At 52.7% G+C, this 18,751-nt stretch overlaps 2 protein-coding genes across 2 annotated transcripts in view; both read right to left on the bottom strand.

Annotated features, from left to right (window-relative positions):
- Positions 1-483: 483 nt before the first annotated feature.
- TPP1 (tripeptidyl peptidase 1) lies at positions 484-8,417 on the bottom strand. Its single transcript, XM_019975624.2, has 13 exons — positions 8,281-8,417; positions 8,096-8,167; positions 7,710-7,849; positions 6,286-6,436; positions 5,949-6,076; positions 5,613-5,791; positions 5,234-5,432; positions 4,898-5,086; positions 4,579-4,648; positions 4,001-4,121; positions 3,758-3,916; positions 3,464-3,589; positions 484-3,265 (listed from the first exon to the last, which is right to left on the bottom strand). Exons 1-13 carry the CDS (start codon positions 8,322-8,324, stop codon positions 3,125-3,127), a joined length of 1,719 nt encoding a protein of 572 aa, XP_019831183.2. The 5' UTR covers positions 8,325-8,417; the 3' UTR covers positions 484-3,124.
- Positions 8,418-9,143: 726 nt separating this feature from the next.
- Positions 9,144-18,751, bottom strand: part of DCHS1 (dachsous cadherin-related 1) — a 36,650-nt gene continuing 27,042 nt past the window's right edge. Inside the window, exons 12-21 of the mRNA XM_019975273.2 lie at positions 18,621-18,746; positions 17,608-17,817; positions 14,974-15,852; positions 14,736-14,849; positions 14,356-14,567; positions 14,113-14,267; positions 13,783-13,913; positions 13,384-13,667; positions 12,889-13,027; positions 9,144-12,223 (exon numbers count right to left, since the gene is read on the bottom strand). Of these exons, the coding sequence (XP_019830832.2) occupies positions 9,612-12,223; positions 12,889-13,027; positions 13,384-13,667; positions 13,783-13,913; positions 14,113-14,267; positions 14,356-14,567; positions 14,736-14,849; positions 14,974-15,852; positions 17,608-17,817; positions 18,621-18,746 (4,862 nt within the window). The 3' untranslated portion in view covers positions 9,144-9,611. The remainder of the gene's footprint in view (positions 12,224-12,888; positions 13,028-13,383; positions 13,668-13,782; positions 13,914-14,112; positions 14,268-14,355; positions 14,568-14,735; positions 14,850-14,973; positions 15,853-17,607; positions 17,818-18,620; positions 18,747-18,751) is intronic.

Genomic DNA, 18,751 nt, shown 5'->3' with positions numbered 1-18,751 from the left:
AGCCTTTTAAGGGTTTGTAGTGGAGTTGAATAGCCTCTTTCCCCGCCAGCTGCCCAAAGTGAAGGTAACCGGACAGCTGACACAGTGCTGTTGCAGATGGGGAGAGAGATACAGTCCACCGTCCTTACAGGTGGTGAGAGGTTGGTAGGATTGGTTCCAGGACTCCCCCCTACTCCCGTCCCCAACCCTTGTATACCAGAATCCGTGGATGCTCAAGTCCGTTATATGAAATGGCATAGTATTTGCATTGTATACTCTAAATCATCTCTAGATTGCTTATAATATCCAAATGCGATGTAAATAGTTTACTGGTGCATGGTAAATTCAAGTTTCGTTTTTTATAATTGGAATTAAAAAAAAAAAAAATCTTCAGTTCATGGTTAGGTGAATCTGTGAATGGAGAACCCGAGGATACAGAGGGCTGGCTGTCTTTCAGTCTTAATAAACAATTTATGTAAAATCACGGCTAGTGAAAGAGTGGGGTTTTCAACGCAGCAAAAATTTATTTTTGTCAGTCCTGAGCTAGGGTCTGCAAATACAAAGTTAAGTAGGAGAAGGTTCTAGTCCTCCAGGCACTAGTGGTCTTGGAAAGGGAGGCAAACAGTTAAACTGGCCATTTCACCAATATATGGGAGTTAAAATACTGGAGGTAGACACAAGGTGTGCAGTGCAAGGGAGGAAGGGAACTAATAGTTGCTGCCTACATCTGTGTGTTAGGCATTCCATTAAGTTTATTCCACTTAATGGTTTCCTGAATATTAGAGGCAGGTATCAATATCCTCACCTAACAGATGAGGAAAAAGTCTGAGAGAGTTGAACTTACTTGCCCCAGGTTCTCTCTAGTGTATATCAGAACCAAGAATCTAAGATTTTCCTGTCATACCCACATCAACTAGCTTCAGGGAGCCAAAAGATTCACAAGAGAAGGTGAGCTGAGTCTTGAAAGAATTCTGGACCTCAACCAGGCACAGGGAGCCAGGGGTAATGTTAGGGCAAAGAATATCTTGAGCAACAGTGAATGAAAGTGCATGGAGGCGGGTGCAGGGAGACAGGGAAGGATAAACAATTTGTTACTCGGAAACAAATAGCAAGTAAGGAGATAGGTTTGTAAGTGATGATAAAAAGCTTGACCTATATCCAGTAATCTTTGAAGGCTCTTAATTAAGTAGATGACCTCATGAGATTTGCATCTTACTCTGGTAGTTGGTTTTGCGGCTTCCCTTGTGGCTCAGTGTTAAAGAACATGTCTGCCAATGCAAGATACCCATGTTCCATCCCTGAGTCAGGAATAACCCTGGAGAAGAAGTGGCAATCCACTCTGTATTCTTGCCTGGGAAGTCCCAGTCCATGGGGTCACAAAAGTGTCACACACAACTTAGTGAATAAACAACTGGTAGATGGTTTAGGGAAAGGCAGGATGTAAGGACACTTCTTGCAAGGGCCTCAATTCAGAGGAGCGGGAATATGGCTCACAGCTAATGTAGTAGCAGTGGAGCTGGAGAGAAGTAGATGAATTCAAGATACACTTTGGAAATATAATTGGAAGAACTTTTGGGTTGATAAAGATGTATTTAAGAGCTAGAGTCAGTAGATAGTAGTCACTTGTTGACAAGGTGATGATGGGAGGAGTTGAAGGGAATGGGAAACTTGGATGATACTTTAGGCTTCTGGCTCAGTTGGAAGTGTCAAGCATAGTGTCATTTATAAATAAGAAACAAAAGAGAACAGTTTGGGATTGGGAAGAAGGGAGATGAAATGTTGAGAATTACACATCTTGCTTTTGAGGTATCAATCACTGTAGGATGGAAAGTCTGATTTAGTGAGACGGTGATGGCTGTGGATGCCAGTCATTGATTTGTTCCAGTGGACAATGAGTCAAGTGAGAAGAGCAAAAGACAAAGGATAGAGCAATGATACTACATGGATTAGGTATGATTAGCATTTACACAGTTGTAATGCAAATCCTGTATGCAGCTCAGACAAAGATAGAATTGTATTGGGAGGACAAAAGAATGGGTGGTGGGGATTTTGAGTGATTGGGACAAGGCAGAAGAATGATCACAAGCTAATAGGAAGTCAGTAATGGCTATAACTGGGCAGGGGGAAATCAATAAACAGCAATATAAGCATGTTATTTAGAGATAAACTAGTGGTGGAGAACATGCCTGCCAATGCAGGAGATTTAAGAGATGCAGGTTCCATCCCTGGGTCAGGGAGATCCCCTGGAGGAGGGCCTGGCAACCCACTCCAGAATTCTTGCCTGGAGAACCCCAAAGACAAAGGAGCCTGGCAGGCTACAGCCCATGGGGTCACAAAGAGTCGGACACGACTGAAGTGACTTAGCACACACTAAAGAATCATCAGAAACAGTTGAAATGATTGCCTCAAGTAGCAGGAAATGGTGGTAATATACAAGGGGTGGCTATTTTTTTGCAGTAAGACTTAAAGAAGTATTTGACAATGTGCCCATATACTTTGATAAAATAAAAACCAAGAGTTATAAAATTTTACAAAAGGATAGAGCAACAAAATACAACAACGTTTAATGAGGAAGCAGAGAAAGAGAAGGAGGGAAAAGGGAATGAAGGAGGAAGAGGGAGTGGTCAGAGAAGAAGTTAAGCCCTGGAAGCTAAGAAAGAAGAGGCAGTAGGCTTCTATGACAGGGAGCTCACAAAGCAAAGGTTGGGAGTATTTCTCAGGGAAAAGGAAAGAGTGAAACAGTAAGAGTAGAGGTCTCATGGCAATGAATTGAGGAGTGAGGATGCAGTGAAATAGTGTACACAGACAGTGTAAAAAACACATTGGAAAAGCCTGGTTGAAAAGAAACAGAGCAGGGGGCCCTGGGGGGTGGGGGTGGGAGTGGTTGTATGCAGGGGATGCTCCCAAATAGTGCTGGTTATGGCACCTGTTGAGGAACCTGGGGCAGGGGCTGGGGGACCTGAGTATGATGGAACAGGTAGGGTTGGGAGTCAAGTCAAGCTCACAGCATTTCTGGGTTAGGGAGATAAGCTGTTTGTGGCAGTCAATGGTTGAGGGTTCAGCAGGGCCTCCAACACTGCAGAGTAAGGGACCCAGCCACCTGCTGTGGGGCAGAGGACAGGCCCACCCTTCTAGCAGGAGAGGGTCAAGGGTTCATTAGTGTCTTCAGCAGAGCTGGGAAGTTGGGTGTTCCCCAGCCTGTCACAGGATCCCAGCCAGGGCCAGAGCAGAAACCTTGACCCTCCACCTCTTCATTTAGACAGGACTCATGGCAGCCACGGGTTACCTAGGGAGAGGGTGGGCATCAGATCTGGACCTGCTGATATTAACAGACTATAGCCCCTTACCCTGTATTCACATTCCAGAGGCTATCCCACCCCATCAGAATTGCCCTCAAGTTCATCTTAGCACTCAACATACTCTTACGAGTATGAATGTTGTCATTTCATATGAAAGTGGCCACAACCCTCCCTTCCATACTCACATCAAAGAGTCCTGCCCCATGCTTCTGGTAGAGCCTTGGGTTGAGAAAACCAAGAGGGGGTAGGCCTCTGAGGATTCTGTGTTCATTTATCAGGGATAGGAGTCCCCCAAACACTGGAGTAGAGGCCTGCAAGGGTGAGGGTGCAAGTAGAGGTCAGGGATTCAGAGTGGTTGGACTTTTTTGGAGGGATGGGTAGGAGGTCTCTGAGGAGTCAGGGGTTCTGGGTGCAAGGTCTTGGGGTTGGAAGGTAGGGATATTCCCTGGGTGGAGGTTTGGAGCCAGACTGATTCTCACCGAGGTACCAGACACCCATGGAATGGGCACATGGTTGCTGACCACCCAGTAGCCATCAGAGAGTGCAGCCACGTCTGGGTAGGCGCGGCCACTGGCATTGAAGTAACTGGATGGTGGCAAGTGGGGACTGGAGCTCAGGTACCGGGTTACAGCTTCCTCCTGAAAGACACTGTTGAGTAAGTACCATCTGCTGAACTGAGGATTCCACCCATCTCTCCTCCACCAACACAAACACACACGTACCTGGTACAAAGGCCGTGGGAACACATTGCTGAAGCCGCCACCACTAATGTAGTCAACGACCTCATCTGTGACTCGGAAAGGGTTCTGAAAGGATGTGCCTCCCACCGTGGTGACATAGGGACTGAGGGCAGAAGACAGCACTCAGAATGTAGCACTTCTAAGACACCTCCAGAATGCATAGGGCTGAGTGACTGTGGCCTGGGTCTTGCTGGAGGGACTGGGAAAGCACTCTGGTGAAGTATGTACATGGGGAAGACTGAGAGGTTTGTGGCCCTCAAGGCATGGTCTGAGGTGACTGTGCACACTTCTCCCTACAAAACATCCACCAAATCTCCCACTAAAATGCCTGGGGACCGAGGAAGCAGAACACTGGGATCTCTGTCCTACTCAGGAGATTCAGGGCCTGGGACCTTCGGGAAGAAGAGGGGGTGCAGGAATCAGAGCAGAGACTGAAAATACTGCATGATCACGATCAGAGCAGGTACAACTGAGTGCTGACCCACAGGAGCACCTGGTGGGGTCAAGGCAAAGGTTCTAGACCATGAGATCACAAGTAAATGGTGGGCTTGGGTGCTTACCTGGAGGCAGGGAAGCTGGGACGGAACTGGTGTCTGCCAGAGACAGACCAACACCCGGCCCCACTGTCACCTGGGAGAGAGACCAGGTTTAGCATTCAGTTTCATTGGTCAGAGCTTGGAATGTGGGTTCAGATGTCAGAGAGGAAATTCACGTGTTAGTTATTACTGCAAGAGGTCAGAGTTGAGGTCAGGTCAGTGGTCCATGTTGAGTTCAGATTATGAGTTAAGAGATCAGGTCCAGGAGTTACTCTGGGGTCAAAGTTCTCATCTCGAGGGGGCGTGGGTGGTGGTGGGGTCTAAGTTTAGAGTAGGAGGTCACCTGAGGCAAAGAGCAGCGTAAGACCCCGAGCAGCCGCCTTCATGAGCTCAGTGTTGACCCGCTGGATATAGGTGCTGCTGAGGGAGTCCTCGTCATCGCCGTAGCTCACGGTGTGCACGTATGGCAGAGCTGACTCATTACTGAGCAGCAGAAGCCACTGCAGGAAAGGCTCCTGTGACTCATGCCGGCCTGGATGTTTTTTGGAGAAGGGGGCACAAGGGCAATCATTTGGGAAGTTGTCAGGATCTCCTTCTAGCTCATGGAATTCCCTTGAGGGCGCAAAGATCACTACTCCCCCCCAGTTCTGTCCCCACCAATCAGTCCCCTAGGCAGTACCAGGGCTACTGTAGACCCAGGTAGAGATGTTGGCACCAGCACTCATGAGGTACTCCACATCTAGGCTGGCCTCAATCCCGGCCCGGCCCCGGCCCTGTTGTCCAACCACACGGGCTACCGATGCCTGGTGTGCAAAGTCCCCACCGAAGAGGCGCATGAACTCAGCCAGGTCTGAATCGTGGAAATACTGCTCCAGGAACTACAGAGGGAGTCAGAGGAGATTCATGTGTCAGAAGACACAGCCCCAAGGGTCAGGTCAGGGGATGCTGTCCCAGATCACAGGATGAGAGCCCAGGGGTTAGAGTCAGAGAGTCATCACCAGGCTGGTCAGGCACCTTGAGGAGGCTGCGAGGATGCTGAGGCTCCCTGCATGGCTCACCTGAGCACAGGCTTGACTGTTGTTGGTTGTGCCAGAGCCCACATCTTGTGCCGTCAAGTTGTAACGCTTACGGATCACGGATGGGGTCACTCCCAGATGCAGGCCAACAGTCCCTGGCACCTGTGGCTCCGGGTGTTGTCTCAGGGTTGATGTAGGGGGAAAACGATGCAGCCCCCCCACTGTGGGGAGGAGTCAGGCTTGAGGAAGAGATCTTTTAGACTCCAACCCTCATTTCACCGCTGTGATCCCACCCCCACTCGCACCCCCTGTGGCACCTGAACTTCTCCCATCCCTGGCTCTGCCCCTCCAACCTCCAGCAGCCCCACTGGGTGTTACCAAAGTCCACATGCGGGGCCAAGGCCTTTGGGAGCCGGTAGGGATGTAGGGACCTCACAGCATGGGTCTCTGCAGGTCCTCCCACATAGTGATGAAACTCAGCCCCAGAGAGCAAAAGCTCTGCCTGTCTGGAGGTCAGAGTTCAGAAAACACAGGTCAGAAAGCATGGAGCAGAGCAGAAGAGGCTGCCTGAGCATCACCGGGTAGTTAGTTGTTATCTTCCCATACATTTTCACCCACAGCACCTGCAAACTCTTGGCTCCCTCCCCCTGGTAGGGAGACAAATCTCCCTGATGGGGTGATCAATACCCTCTATGAGGCAATTATCTCCTCTCACCGGACACTCAGCCAGCAAGTCAGAAAGTCCCGTGTGGTCACTGAGTGGCAGTTCCGGGCTCCAGCCGCCAAAAGCCATTTCTGTACCGTGTGGAGGGTCAATGGTGATGGCCGGACCAGTTCAGCCACATCCTCTAGGGTCAGGTACTTGCCTGCAGGGATTCAGTAGAAAAGCAATGCCTTCGTTCATTGCTTTTCCAAATTGCTCTTTTTGGACTTCAACCAGGAGACACTGGGACTTCCTAGGGAAATTGGAGCAGGGGCTTGAGGGATGGGTGGGAAGCTTCTAGTAAAAAGGCAGGCCATACAGGTGTAGGCTCAACTTGGGGGAATATGGATTTATCCTAAAGGAGAGTAGGTTGCAAATACCGCATGATCATGAAAAACAAATGAGATTAATAGATTAAAAATGTTCTTTTGGGGGTCAGGGGGTGTGCCACACAGCTTGTGGAATCTTAGTTCCCTGACCAGTGATAGAATCCAGGCCACAGCAGTGAAAGCACTGAGTCCTAACCACTGGACTGCCAGTGGAATTTAAAAAGAATGTTCATTTTAAGTTTATTTCCAATAAAAGTTTTCAAAACTTTCAGGACCAGTTATAAGATGATATCTAATTTAGCTCACATCTTGATACTTACTGATTTCAGGCTAAACATGATGGTGAGTCACCGTTCTGCATGGATCATGCACACACCTCCTGGGTGAGCCTTAGATTGCCCCCTCACATGCTTACCACTCCCACTCCTTCCCCACCACAAGGGGCTCCCTCGGAGGAAGGACACAGTCCAGCTTGACCATTAGAGCGAAACACCAACTCTTGGAAGAGAGTGTGAAGTTTAAAGGGAGTGGACTGGAGGGGAGGAGACGGCAGACCATTGAGGGGGCTGGGCAGCAGTCCATGTGAGAGAGTAATCAACTGAGTTGGTGGCAACAAGGAACGATGAGACAGTGGACTGTTTCAGAGCTGGAACTAACAGCTTTAGGGTTTGAGTGGAGGAATAAATGAGAGTGAATTTAGCAGGGGTTGGAGGTGAAATCTGAGGTAGTGAGCTAAATTTACATGTACTGGATGCCACTTCCCCACTTGTCTGGCAGCTGGTAAGCAGTAGAGTCATAATTTAAATTCAGGTTTGATCACCAAGCCTGTGCTCTTAACCATACCCACTTTCAGTTTTTTAGCCTGATGAACACAGGTGGAAAGTTTTGGAGGGAAGAATGTGAATTAGTTTTGGACAGTCTACTTCCCATTCACTTTTTTATTCAGAAACTCTTCAGTGAGGGTCACTGCCATTCATCTGTCCTATACCACCCCCTCCGCAGGCCCCAAGACAATGCCCTTGACATGACCTGCACTGTCCCATGCTCAGCCCAGCCCCGTGTCCCTCCACTGCATCCCATATCCTGCCCCTTGGTCCCGTCAAGCACCGTAGCGAGGAGAGCCAGGATCCGACACAGCCTGCACCAGCTCGGACAGTCTCTTCACATTCTGCTGTCTCAGGGCAAACGTAAGACTCAGCTCTTCCTCAGGGTCCGCACGGCCCAGGGACACCCAGCCAGGGGGCAGCCTGCAGGATCAGGGGTCACACAGACTTCATTATTAAAGTGGGGATGGGAAGGTTCAGTACTAGACCTAGATTTGGGGGAAGATTCCGGAAGCAGATTTGAATCACAGGAGATGGATGATCAGACTGAGCCTGGGAACTATGGTGGGGGGTACCAGGAGCTGGTAAGCCAGTGAGGGAGGCTAGAACCAGGATAATAGATGCAGGACAAGCCATGGAGAAGGGGCGGTCAGTGCTAAGTCAACTCACCTCCTCTGCTGGTCAGGCTCCGGGCTGTAACTGCATTTGCCAGCGACAAAGAGGGCAAAGAGCCCTAGGAGGCTGCAGGGACAGCACATGGGTTTCAGCAGGAGCTGGACTGTTGCTGTTCCCACCCTCCAACATAAACTCCCTCCAACGTGATTCCCTTCTCCCGGAGCCCCCCAGTTTCTCACCCGGATCGGGGTCCCATTCTGCCTTTCGGCTTGTCGGCTGTCATGTGACAGATCACATGAACCCTGTAGTCCTCCACCACCACCTCTGCCTAGGAACTAGTGACGTGCTGGCCCCGCCCTCAAATGGGTGGTCCTGAATGCTGGAGAAGGGGTGGGGCGGCCACTCAGATGCTCCCTCTGTGGACTGTCAAACACTGGGTGAGCCCAGGACTCACCACAGTGTAGGCGGTGCTTAAGAAAGGGGCTCTGGAGGCCCATAGACCCAGAGATCCGGGTCCTTAAAAGAAGTATGATATCAGGAAAGTCACAGCTTCTCGGAGCCTTGGTTTCTTCATGTAGAATATGGAGACTGTTAGGTTAAAACTGCTCTGCCTCAGCAGATTGCACTGAAAATTTACAGAGATAAAGCAAGCAAACCCCTCGGAGAGCCTCACATGGCAGAAGCTCAACAAATGTGAGCTGTTATTATATATGAATATATTATATGTAATGACCCCACAAAAAACAAATAAACCACTTGGCTACTCTTGTATCCAACCCCACCTCTTTGAAGACCCTCAAGCCTAGAGCTGGTCATCTCCAAGGTCTCCCCAGCCAGCCAATTCCTCTCTGGATTGCTGCCACAAGCAAGCTCCTGCTGTCTGCCTTCGTCTGGCCTCTTGCCCATGTTAGAGGGAAAGGTTGACTTCAGAGAGATGTGACAGCCTCAGGCTAGGCTCTGGTTTCCAGTGCCATCCCCACTCACCCCCACCCTAGAAACCCCTATGTCCATCCCACTCTGTGCCTCCTGAGGTGTCTACAGGGTGTCAGGAGCCTTTCCATCACTGCCCCGTCCCTATGGGCCCAGAGAACAGATCCGGACACTGGATACAAACTGCAGTTTATTAAGGCTCCAGAGTGAGAATTGGCACTTGATTCTGGGCAGGGGCAGGGGTGTCAGTGGAACCCAAAGGAGCTGGGCCTGAACAAAGTTGCAGGGGCTGGCCCCACTCCCCTACCCCCCAATAAATAAAGTCTCAGCTCCATCTCAGGGTGCTGGCACAGGGCAAGAAGCCCTCACTGAGGGGAACCCCGGGGCTGCTGCCTCCTTCCTCATCTCTCTCCCTGCGTCGGACCTGGCCATAGGTCAGCGCCCAACCGGGCCTCGCGGTACTGGGGCTCTGCCAGTGCTGGAGCAAGACGTGAGACCTGCCCCTACTGGAGGACTCTGGGGTGGGGAGCTGGCCTCCCCCGTGGCCAATCATGGTCCAAGGCTGCCCGGGCAGGCTCAGATGGGGCCTGCATTGGGGACACTGTGTGCATCCCAGGTCGGGGCCCGGTCCGGGCCACACCTAGATATGGAGCTCGGTGTCGTCCGGTGGCTCCAGGCCAGACTCTGCGCTCAGAGCTGAGGCTGAGGGGCCCTGGGCCACCCCAAACGGTGAGACGACGGGTGAGCGAGCGGCCAGAGGAGATAGTGAAGGTGAGAAGCTGGGAGACATGGCCGCCGAGGACAGGGAACCTTCGTGGCTGATGGGGGAGCGGTGAGAGGCTGGTGGGAAGACGGCCCGGGTTGCGGCCGTGCTGGCTGGTTTGGGGGGCACAGACTTGGCTCCTGGGTGGGCCACGGCAGTGATGAGGGGCGGTGGGTCAATACGGGGCGCCGGGGGACATGGCCGAGCTTCATCCTTGAGCCGGGCAATCTCTGTGAAGACACTGGCCAGCGGCTGGAACTGAGGGCACCAGCTCAGCAGGTAGTCCCAGTTGTAGCTGCCACGGAGCTCCTCCTCACCGGCCACGATGGCCGTCAGCGCTCCCGCCACACAGGGCTTGCCATCTGCTGGAAAGCCGTAGTCCCCGGTGGGCGCGGGGCTTAGGCCACAGCCCCCCAGGAAGGTGGTGGCAGTGGCTGGGGGGCCGTCTTCTCTGTACAGAGTGGCTCCTGCACCCGGCAGCAGCAGCCCTGCCTTACGGCCCTTATACCAGGTGTCAGGGGCAGGTGGCTCACAGGAGGTGTCACTCAGTCCGTCTGCATCCTGCTGGATGCCGGAGTCAGGGCCGCGGGCAGCCAGGGAGGAGGCCACACTGGCCACTCGGGGGAACTCGTTGATCATGCGGATCTCGTCATCTTCCGCAGCCTCTGCTGAGCCTCGGCCGCTTGAGTGTGAAGGGTCCAGGGAGCCACCGCGGGGGTAGGGTCCTCCAGCTCCAGGCCCACCATAGCTGGGGAGGGTCTGGTGATACAGGTGCTCTGAGGGCGGCGGGCTGGGTGGCTCTCGGCCCAGCTTCTGCAGTGAGCCACTGGCCAGGGGTGCCGCCTGGGACATCGGGCCAGGCGCCGCCTCAGCTTTGCGGCTCCGGGCCCGCACCAGTCCCAGGACAAGGGCTGCCAGGGCAAGCACCACCACGACTCCCAGAGAGGCTGCCACGGCTCCCACCAAGAGCAGGTTGAGGTCAGGTGCCAGGCCCAGCGCAGTGTGGGTGATGTCCACAGTCACAGGCACGGTGGCACTCCGAGAACCGGGCAGAGGCCCCCTTGCCACCACCTCCAGCCTCAGCTCCCGTGGCGCCTCACGTCGGGTCCGGCCCCCACCCCCGGAGGTGCCTGTTCCACTGCCTGGTGCCCGGCTGTCCACCCGCAGGTACAGGGCACCTGTAGTCTGGTTGATACCAAAATAGGGGGACGAGGCGGCCAGCGAGTACAGCACCAGGCCGTCAGCACCTCCATCCTCGTCTGTGGCCTGCACGTGACCCAGGCTGTGGCCACGCCGTGCACCTTCTGGCACCTGAAAGTGGAAAGCTGGAGCCAGGAACACTGGGTCATACTCATCCTCACCGGTCACCAGCACTGACACAGTGACTGAGGCGGACAGGTTCCCGGCATCTGTAGCGCCCACCAGCAGCTGGAAGCTGCCAGTGTGCTCGTAGTCAAAGGCCACTCGTGCCCGCAACTCCCCAGTTGAGCTGTTGAGCGCAAATGCCTCGCGGCCCTCGGGCCCCGGCCCAGCCTCCAGCAGGCTGTAGTGGAGCCTTCCGAAAGCCCCAGCATCCCCATCAATTGCATGCAGGGTGGTAACAAGAGTGCCTGGAGGCTGGTTCTCAGCCAGGCTGGTGCTGAGCAAGCTCAGAGGGAAGGCGGGGCCATGGTCATTCACGTCCTGGACCTCAATGGTCACTGGTGCCAGAGCAAAGTGTGCCCCGGCAGGGTCAGAAGCCTGCACTACAAGCTGATGTCGAGCTTGGGTCTCACAGTCCAACGGGCGGGCCAGTCGCAAGTCCCCGGAGCTCTCATCCAGCTCAAAGAGCCCCAGAGGGTCGCCTGAGCTGAGGGTGAAGCGTACAAGGCCATGGGGGCCTGGATCAGCGTCGGAGGCCTCCACGTGCAGCAGCTCGGCTCCCACAGGCGTGTCCTCAGGCACCGCCACACGGTAGGCTGCTCGGGTGAAGACAGGTGGGTTGTCGTTGACATCCAGCACGCTGACGGTGACTGGCACAGCCGAACTTCGAGGTGGCTGCCCCCGGTCAGTTGCTGCCACAGTTAGGTTGTATTGGGTTAGGCTTTCAAAGTCTAGAGGCTCAAGCAACACCAGGCAGCCCAGGGCCCGGGGGCCTAGTCCATCACTCTCCCCAGCCTCGGCCAGCCGGGGTTCCAGCTGAAAGACTCGGCCCCGGTTGCCACTGACAATGCTGTAGTCCACGGCGGCATGGCTGCGGCTCCCGTCAGCATCTGTGGCCTCCAGGGTGAGCAGGGTGGAGCCGGGCGGCAGATCCTCAGTCACAGCCACGCGGTAGTGTGGCAGCGTGAAGCTCGGGGCATGGTCGTTCTGATCCTGCAGCTGCACGTGCACTGTGGCTCGGGCGGCCCGAACCGGCACTCCGTGGTCTCGGGCTTCCAGCACCACGTCCACCATGCCTGGCCCTTCATGGCCCAAGGCCACTGTCCCCACTGTTGTGAATAGGGTCCCTGAGATGAAAACGGAATGAAGAGAAATATGCCATCAGTAGAGACTGTGGGTGAGCAAAATGACCCTCCGGGGATGGGGAGTTAGCCTTGGAAGTCAGATTCCAGGGAATGGCCTGTGTGCTGGGAGATTATGGAAGGGGCTCCAGGATTCAGGGAATGGCTTCTAGACATGCAGTCTGGACAGTGCTTAAAACTGAGACGAAGGGGGACTTCCCTGGTGGCCCAGTGGAAAAGAATCCACCTGCCAATGCAGGGGACATGGAAGGGTTTGATTTTTTGTCCAAGAAGATCCCACATGCCGCGGGCAACCAGAGCCTGTGCACCACAGCTACTGATCCTGCATGATGCAAGTACTGAAGCCTGTGTGCCTGGAGCCCATGCTCCACAATGAAAGAAGCCACCACATTGAGAAGCCCATGCACTGCAATGAAAAGTAGCCCCTGCCCACTGTCTCTACACAAAAGCCTGCAAGCAACAATGAAGATGCAGCATGGCCAAAAACAAATAAATTAATTAATTTTAAAGAAAAGATACAAAAGCAGGGAAATGTCCTCCCTAGGTCAGAGATCTAGGAATTAGGAGTTCAGGCAAGAAATTCTAGGGATGAGGTCAAAATATGCCCCAGCACAGTCAAAGATAAGGGGTAGATGCCAGGAAGGACACACCGTTGTTCGGGTCAATGCTGAAGCCCTCAGCAGAGGAAGCCAGGTGGTAGGAGACGTGACCGTTGGCGCCCGAGTCCCGGTCAGTGGCCGAGACGGAGAGAATGGCACTGCCCGGGGGTGTGTGCTCGAGCAGCATCACCTGAGGTATAAGACAAAGGTTTACGGCTGAGCCTCTCAGCTGCCTTGCTGCTCACCCAGCCTGCGTTCTGCAGCTTGGTCCCATGAGTTCTGCGTGGCACCGGTTCCAGCTTGGAGCCCTTATACCCCTTAATATTCGAATTGTCCCCCTTCCCCCATTTCTGGGCCCTGAATGCAGAACCTGGACACAGTTCTTAGGACTTAGAAGGCTGGTTTGAGATGGGACCTTTATACCCCCCCAAGCTCTGTCCCCAAGTCAGTTCCAACATACAGCCCACCACAGCTCCTTCTAGCGTTGTCACTTCCCTCCATCATGAGCAGCCCTGGGCCCGGGGGTGGTGGTGGGGGCACTGGCACCTGGTAGAGAGTCTGTGAGAAGGCAGGGGAGTTGTCATTGACATCCTCCACGAACACCGTGAGGTTGGCCCGGCCCTCGTGAGGCCCGTCGTGTGCCAGGAGCTGCAGGTGGTAGCGGTCGCGCTGCTCAAAATCCAAGGGGCCCGTGAGGGAGAGGCGGCCTCCATAGCGGCCGACACTGAAGGGATCCTGGGGCCCAGAAGGGCTCAGAACATACCACAGCACTGGTCCTGAGTCCACATCATTCCCCGTTACCTGTGCGATCTCCGAGCCCAGCAGTGCATCTGCAGTACATGGCACGAGTGTGTTTATTATAGTCACATACAGTCCTGGAGCCCCATGGTGGGCAATAATGCTTCCCTACCACCCTTTATACCTCTCACTTGACCCAGTCCTCACCTTCTGACACTCGGAGCTCCCAGGGCTGGGGGATGGTGGGGCGATTGTCATTGGTGTCGATGACCATCACCGTCAGGGTAGCTGAGCCCACCAGGGCTGGGCTTCCTCTGTCTGTGGCCATCAGCACCAGCCTGAACACAGAGCACAATCAGGGGGTGGGGCCTGGGATAAGCGAGAACCCTGGGCAGGGACAGGAGGGCTCAGGACAGGTGGCAGGGGTGGAAGCGGGGAACTCAGGATGTGGCCTAGGGATTGAAGGGGATTTAATGCAGGACTCGAAATTGCATGGACCCAGGAAAGAGTCTTAGGGTCTACAGAGCCAAGCTTCACCGTGTTTCGGCCCAGATCTCGCGGTCCAGGATAGCTGTGGTGGTGATAGTGCCCGTGGCTGGGTCTACATGGAACAATCCCCGGGCTGGCTGGGATGCGGCCAGACTGTAGGAGATCTGTCCACTGGGGCCTTGGTCCAGGTCATCTGCTTCCACCTGGCGGGAACAGGAGGCTGCTGGCACTGGGCTGGTGGCAGACAAAGTCTGCCCAGCCCTGCCCCCATCTTCCTATCACACTCCACACCTGTAGCAGGGGTCCCTCCAAGGGCCTGGACTCTGGAAGGAAGGCCACGTAGTGGGGCTGCAGGAAGCGGGGCGCGTTGTCATTGGCATCTTGCAGGGTTAGGGTCAGCACAGAGAAGGCATAGGCTCCTCCACTCTCTGCCTGCAGCACCAGTCGCAGCCGTGGGTTTGCCTCAAAATCCAGCCCCTCTGCTGAGCGGACTGTGATGGCTCCTAGGGGAAGGCAGAATGGATCACTGACAGACCTCTTGCTTGCCCGAGTGCCTCTGTCTCTGAGGCCTACCACTGCAGGGCAGCCCCTCCTCAACCGGAGTCTCCTGGGGCCCAAAAAGGAGCTCCCCCAGGAACCTGTCCCCCAGAGCCCCTTGCTCCTTCCCTTACCTGTACTAGGCTGGATGGAGAATGTCCCTTTCTCATTCCCACTGAGAATGCTGTATGTGATGGGTCCACTCGAGCCCCCTGCATGGATAGCCTTGGGGGAGACAACGGGAGTCCCTAAAGAAAGGAGGGCATTGGTTGAAGTGTGAGCACTAGACTGAGGGAGTTTGGGGAACATTTTCACTGAGCAACCCCAGCCCATCCAGAGATACAAAGCTGGGAGACATGGTTAGGGACTCACCTGGGGGTGCATTCTCACGGAGCATGGCTTCACTACTGGCTCGGGAGAAGCGGGGTCCATGCTCAGACTCCCCTTGCAGCCCAATAATGACCACACCAGTGGCAGAGCGAGCTGGACGGCCAAGGTCAGTTGCCACAATGAAGAGGACACGATCTCGGGGGCTCAGAGATACAGGGGAGCGGGACACACGGATTTCACCAGTGTAAGAGTCCACGGTGGTGCCAGGAGGTGGTGTGCCTGCCAGCCGGTACAGGATGGAGGCATTGGCACCAGTGTCACGGTCTTCAGCTCGCAGAGTGGCCAGAGGCAGAATTGGAGTGCTGAAGACAGGGCCTGGGCGGGGCAGGCGCAGCCTCAGGGGACTGGTGGGGAAGGTGGGCGCGTGGTCATTGACATCACGCACTGTGATGGTGACGGGCACTGTGGTGCTTAGGGGCCCAGCAGCTGCACTGTCCACTGCATTCACTGTAAAGGCATAGCTGGGACACTGCTCTCTGTCAAGGGTGGTGGCTGTGCGCAATTCCCCAGAGCTGGGCTCTAGCAGGAAGGCTCCTGCTGCACCTGTACCCAGGTAGTAGGTCACACGACCATTGGCCCCAGCATCAGGATCATGAGCCTGCAGCTGCAGCAGCAGGGTCCCTGCAGGTGCGTCCTCAGGCACCTCCACAGAGTAGGAGGACACAGGGAAGGCTGGGGCATGGTCATTGGCATCTAGCACTGTCACTGTCACAAGAAGCGTAGCGCTGAGAGCTGGCTGGCCTCCATCCCGGGCTTCTATCTGCAGCTGGAATGCTGGCTCCACCTCCCGGTCTAGTGGCCTCATGGTGCCAAACTCCCCAGAAGCTAGGTCCAGGACAAAGGCTCCTGAGGGGTCCCCATCTGCAGAGAAGGGCATGCACACAGAAACATACTTGTGTCAGCCCATGGGAGAGAGGGTGATTTACAGGCAACGGAGAAGAAAGGGAGAGAGAGGGAGAGAGAGAGGGAGAAGGGCAGGAGAGGGAAAGTGGAATAAAGGCAGAGAAACAAAGAGAAACACAGAAGGTAAAGAAAGAGACTATAAAGTAGTTTTTCTCAAAGTGTGGTCTGGGGGCCCCAAGAATCCCCCTGAGACCCTTTTGGGAGTACATAAGATCAGAACTATTTTCATAGCAATACTAAGACATTATATGACTTTTCCATTCTCATCAACTCACAAATGCAGAGCGGAGTCCAGATGCTGCATGACATGTGATGATGTCATAACTTGGATGGTTAATGGAATGTGTGCTTATGTAATGTTGTGATTTCAAGAATATTCTAGGTAAAAAGTTTAAAGCATAAATGTGTTTTCAATAGATTCACTCAGCTTTTGTTAGCTTGTGTTCAATCATACCTGTTTAATCTTTGCAACCTCATTATTGTCCAACAAAATGGACAGTAAATCTCCTTGGGCCTATGCAGAAATACAGCAAGTGGTATGTTTCATTGGCTTGTTTTACAATGATATTTAAAAGTGTTCTCAGTTTTAATATCAAATGTGGTAAATAATGGTATGTGTTTATTATATATTTTATATGTTCAATTATTATATCATATTTTATTACATCAATAAATGCTGATATCATATAAGCCAAAGTTCTTTACAGTTCTTAAAAATTAAGATATAAGGGTTCCTCCATCCTAAACTGTTGGTGGGAATGTAAACTGGTACAGCCACTATGGAGAACAGTATTGAGGTTCCTTTAAAAACTAGAGATACCATATGATCCTTCAATCCTATTCCTGGGAAAATATCTGGAGAAAAATATAGTCCAAAAGGATACATGCATCCCTCAGTGTTCACTGCAGCACTGTTTACAGTAGCCAAAACATGGAAGCAACCTAAATTTCCATCCACAGATGAATGGGTGAAGAAGATGTGGTACATATATACAATAGAATATTATTCAGTCATTAAAAATGAAATAACACCATTTGCAGCAACATGGATGGATCCAGAGGTTGTCATACTGAGTGAAGAAAGTCAGACAGGGAAGAGAAATATATATCACTTATATGTGGAATCTAAAAAGAAATGATACAAATTTATTTATTTATAAAACAGAAACAGACTCACAGACTTAGAGACCTTAAAGGGGAAGGGTGGGGAGAAGGGATAGTTAGGGAGTTTGCAATTGACATGTACATGCTACTGTATTTAAAATGGATAACCAACAAGGACCAACTGTATAGCACAAGGAACTCTACTCAACATTACGTAATAACCTAAATGGGAAAAGAATTTGAAAAAGAATAGATTACATGTTTATGATAACTGAATCACTTTGCTGTACACCTGAAACTATCACAACTGTTATAGTTAATCAACTGTACTCCAATATAAAATAAAAAGTTAAAAAAAATAATGTTAAGGTTCCTGAGATGAAAAGGTTTGAGAACAACTACTCTACAGGGAGAGACAATCAAGAAAAAAAAAGATACAGGAGGATAAAAAGAGACAAAGAGGGAGATCAAATACTGGAGGGGCATAGAAAGAGATGCTTGGAGACCCAGAAACATAAAGGGAAGGAAAAGGGGATCCAGGCACACTGGGTCTGGGACACAGGCCAACAAGAAGTAGCCCTGGGCAAGTAGGTACGGGAAGGTTCTCACCCAGGATGCGGTACTGCAGCTGCCCGTTGGCTCCCACATCCGGGTCAGAGGCCCGCAGCGTGGTAAGGGTCTGGGGGTCCTGGCCCTCGGGCACCTCCAGGGAGAGATGGGCACTCCCAAAGGTTGGGGCATGGTCATTCTCATCCTCCACAGCCACTCGCACTGTGACGTGGGTCAACAGTGGAGGCGAGCCCCCGTCCCGGGCATATACTGTTGGGAAGCAAAGTCAATGAGATTTATCCTGCTCCCATGGAGGAATCCACACCACATGTGTTCACCAGGTGCACACAAAAATCAGAATATGTCTACCTTTTCACACCCCACAAGCACTCAGGCATGCATACATATATGTGGTGGTGTAACAGGAAAGGCACTAAATGAAATAACAAGAGATCTGGGTTCAAGTCCCAGCTCTGCCACTTCCAAGCTGTGTTAGCCTGAGCTAACCTCTTTGGTACTCAGTATCCATATGCTGCTGCTGCTGCTGCTAAGTCACTTCAGTCATGTTCGACTCTGTGCGACCCCACAGACGGCAGCCCACCAGGCTCCTCCGTCCCTGGGATTCCCCAGGCAAGAACACTGGAGTGGGTTGCCGTTTACTTCTCCAATGCATGAAAGTGAAAACTGAAAGTGGAGTCGCTCAGTCATGTCTGACTCTTCGTGACCCCATGGACTGCAGCCTACCAGGCTCCTCTGCCCATGGGATTTTCCAGGCAAGAGTACTGGAGTGGGTTGTCATTGCCTTCTCCATATGCACCTCTGTTAAATGCCTGCAGTGTAATCTGAGGGAATCCTAGAAGGCACAGCTGTGACATTATGTGTTTGAGAGTATAATCACAGTGGTTACAGCCTAGAAGTCAGTTCACCTTGTACTCTGACAAACTCCCCCAAAGGATTAAAAATACAAGCTGTGCTGTAAGAGTAGAAGTTTCTTGAAGGTACTTTGGGGGTCCTGCCCATGTAACAATGGTGTTTATGCCACCTCAGGCTTTGGGGAGCCTGTCAGTGTATACCTGTCAAGTTGATCTCCTCCTGCTCCTCCCGATCCAGAGCCCGAAGAGTGGTAAGGACCCCGGTGTCTGGATCCAGGGAGAAGTTTTCGCCAGAGATGCCTCCATAAGTCACTTGCCCATTGGCCCCTGAG

This window comes from Bos indicus, chromosome 15, assembly GCF_029378745.1.
Source record: "Bos indicus isolate NIAB-ARS_2022 breed Sahiwal x Tharparkar chromosome 15, NIAB-ARS_B.indTharparkar_mat_pri_1.0, whole genome shotgun sequence".
NCBI classification, from domain to species: Eukaryota; Metazoa; Chordata; class Mammalia; order Artiodactyla; family Bovidae; genus Bos; species Bos indicus.
Note: the sequence above shows the minus strand (reverse complement) of the source record. Positions and strands in the feature narration are given on the sequence as shown.

Excerpts from the sequence above, each read along its gene's own strand:
- TPP1 (XM_019975624.2), bottom strand. The coding sequence starts at position 8,324 with ATGACAGCCGACAAGCCGAAAGGCAGAATGGGACCCCGATCCGG. Across the intron at positions 6,437-7,709 it reads TCCTGGCTCTCCTCGCTACG|GCAAGTACCTGACCCTAGAG; the intron begins GTGCTTGACGGG and ends GAATCCCTGCAG. Across the intron at positions 4,649-4,897 it reads TACGCTGCTCTTTGCCTCAG|GTGACAGTGGGGCCGGGTGT; the intron begins GTGACCTCCTAC and ends TCTCTCTCCCAG.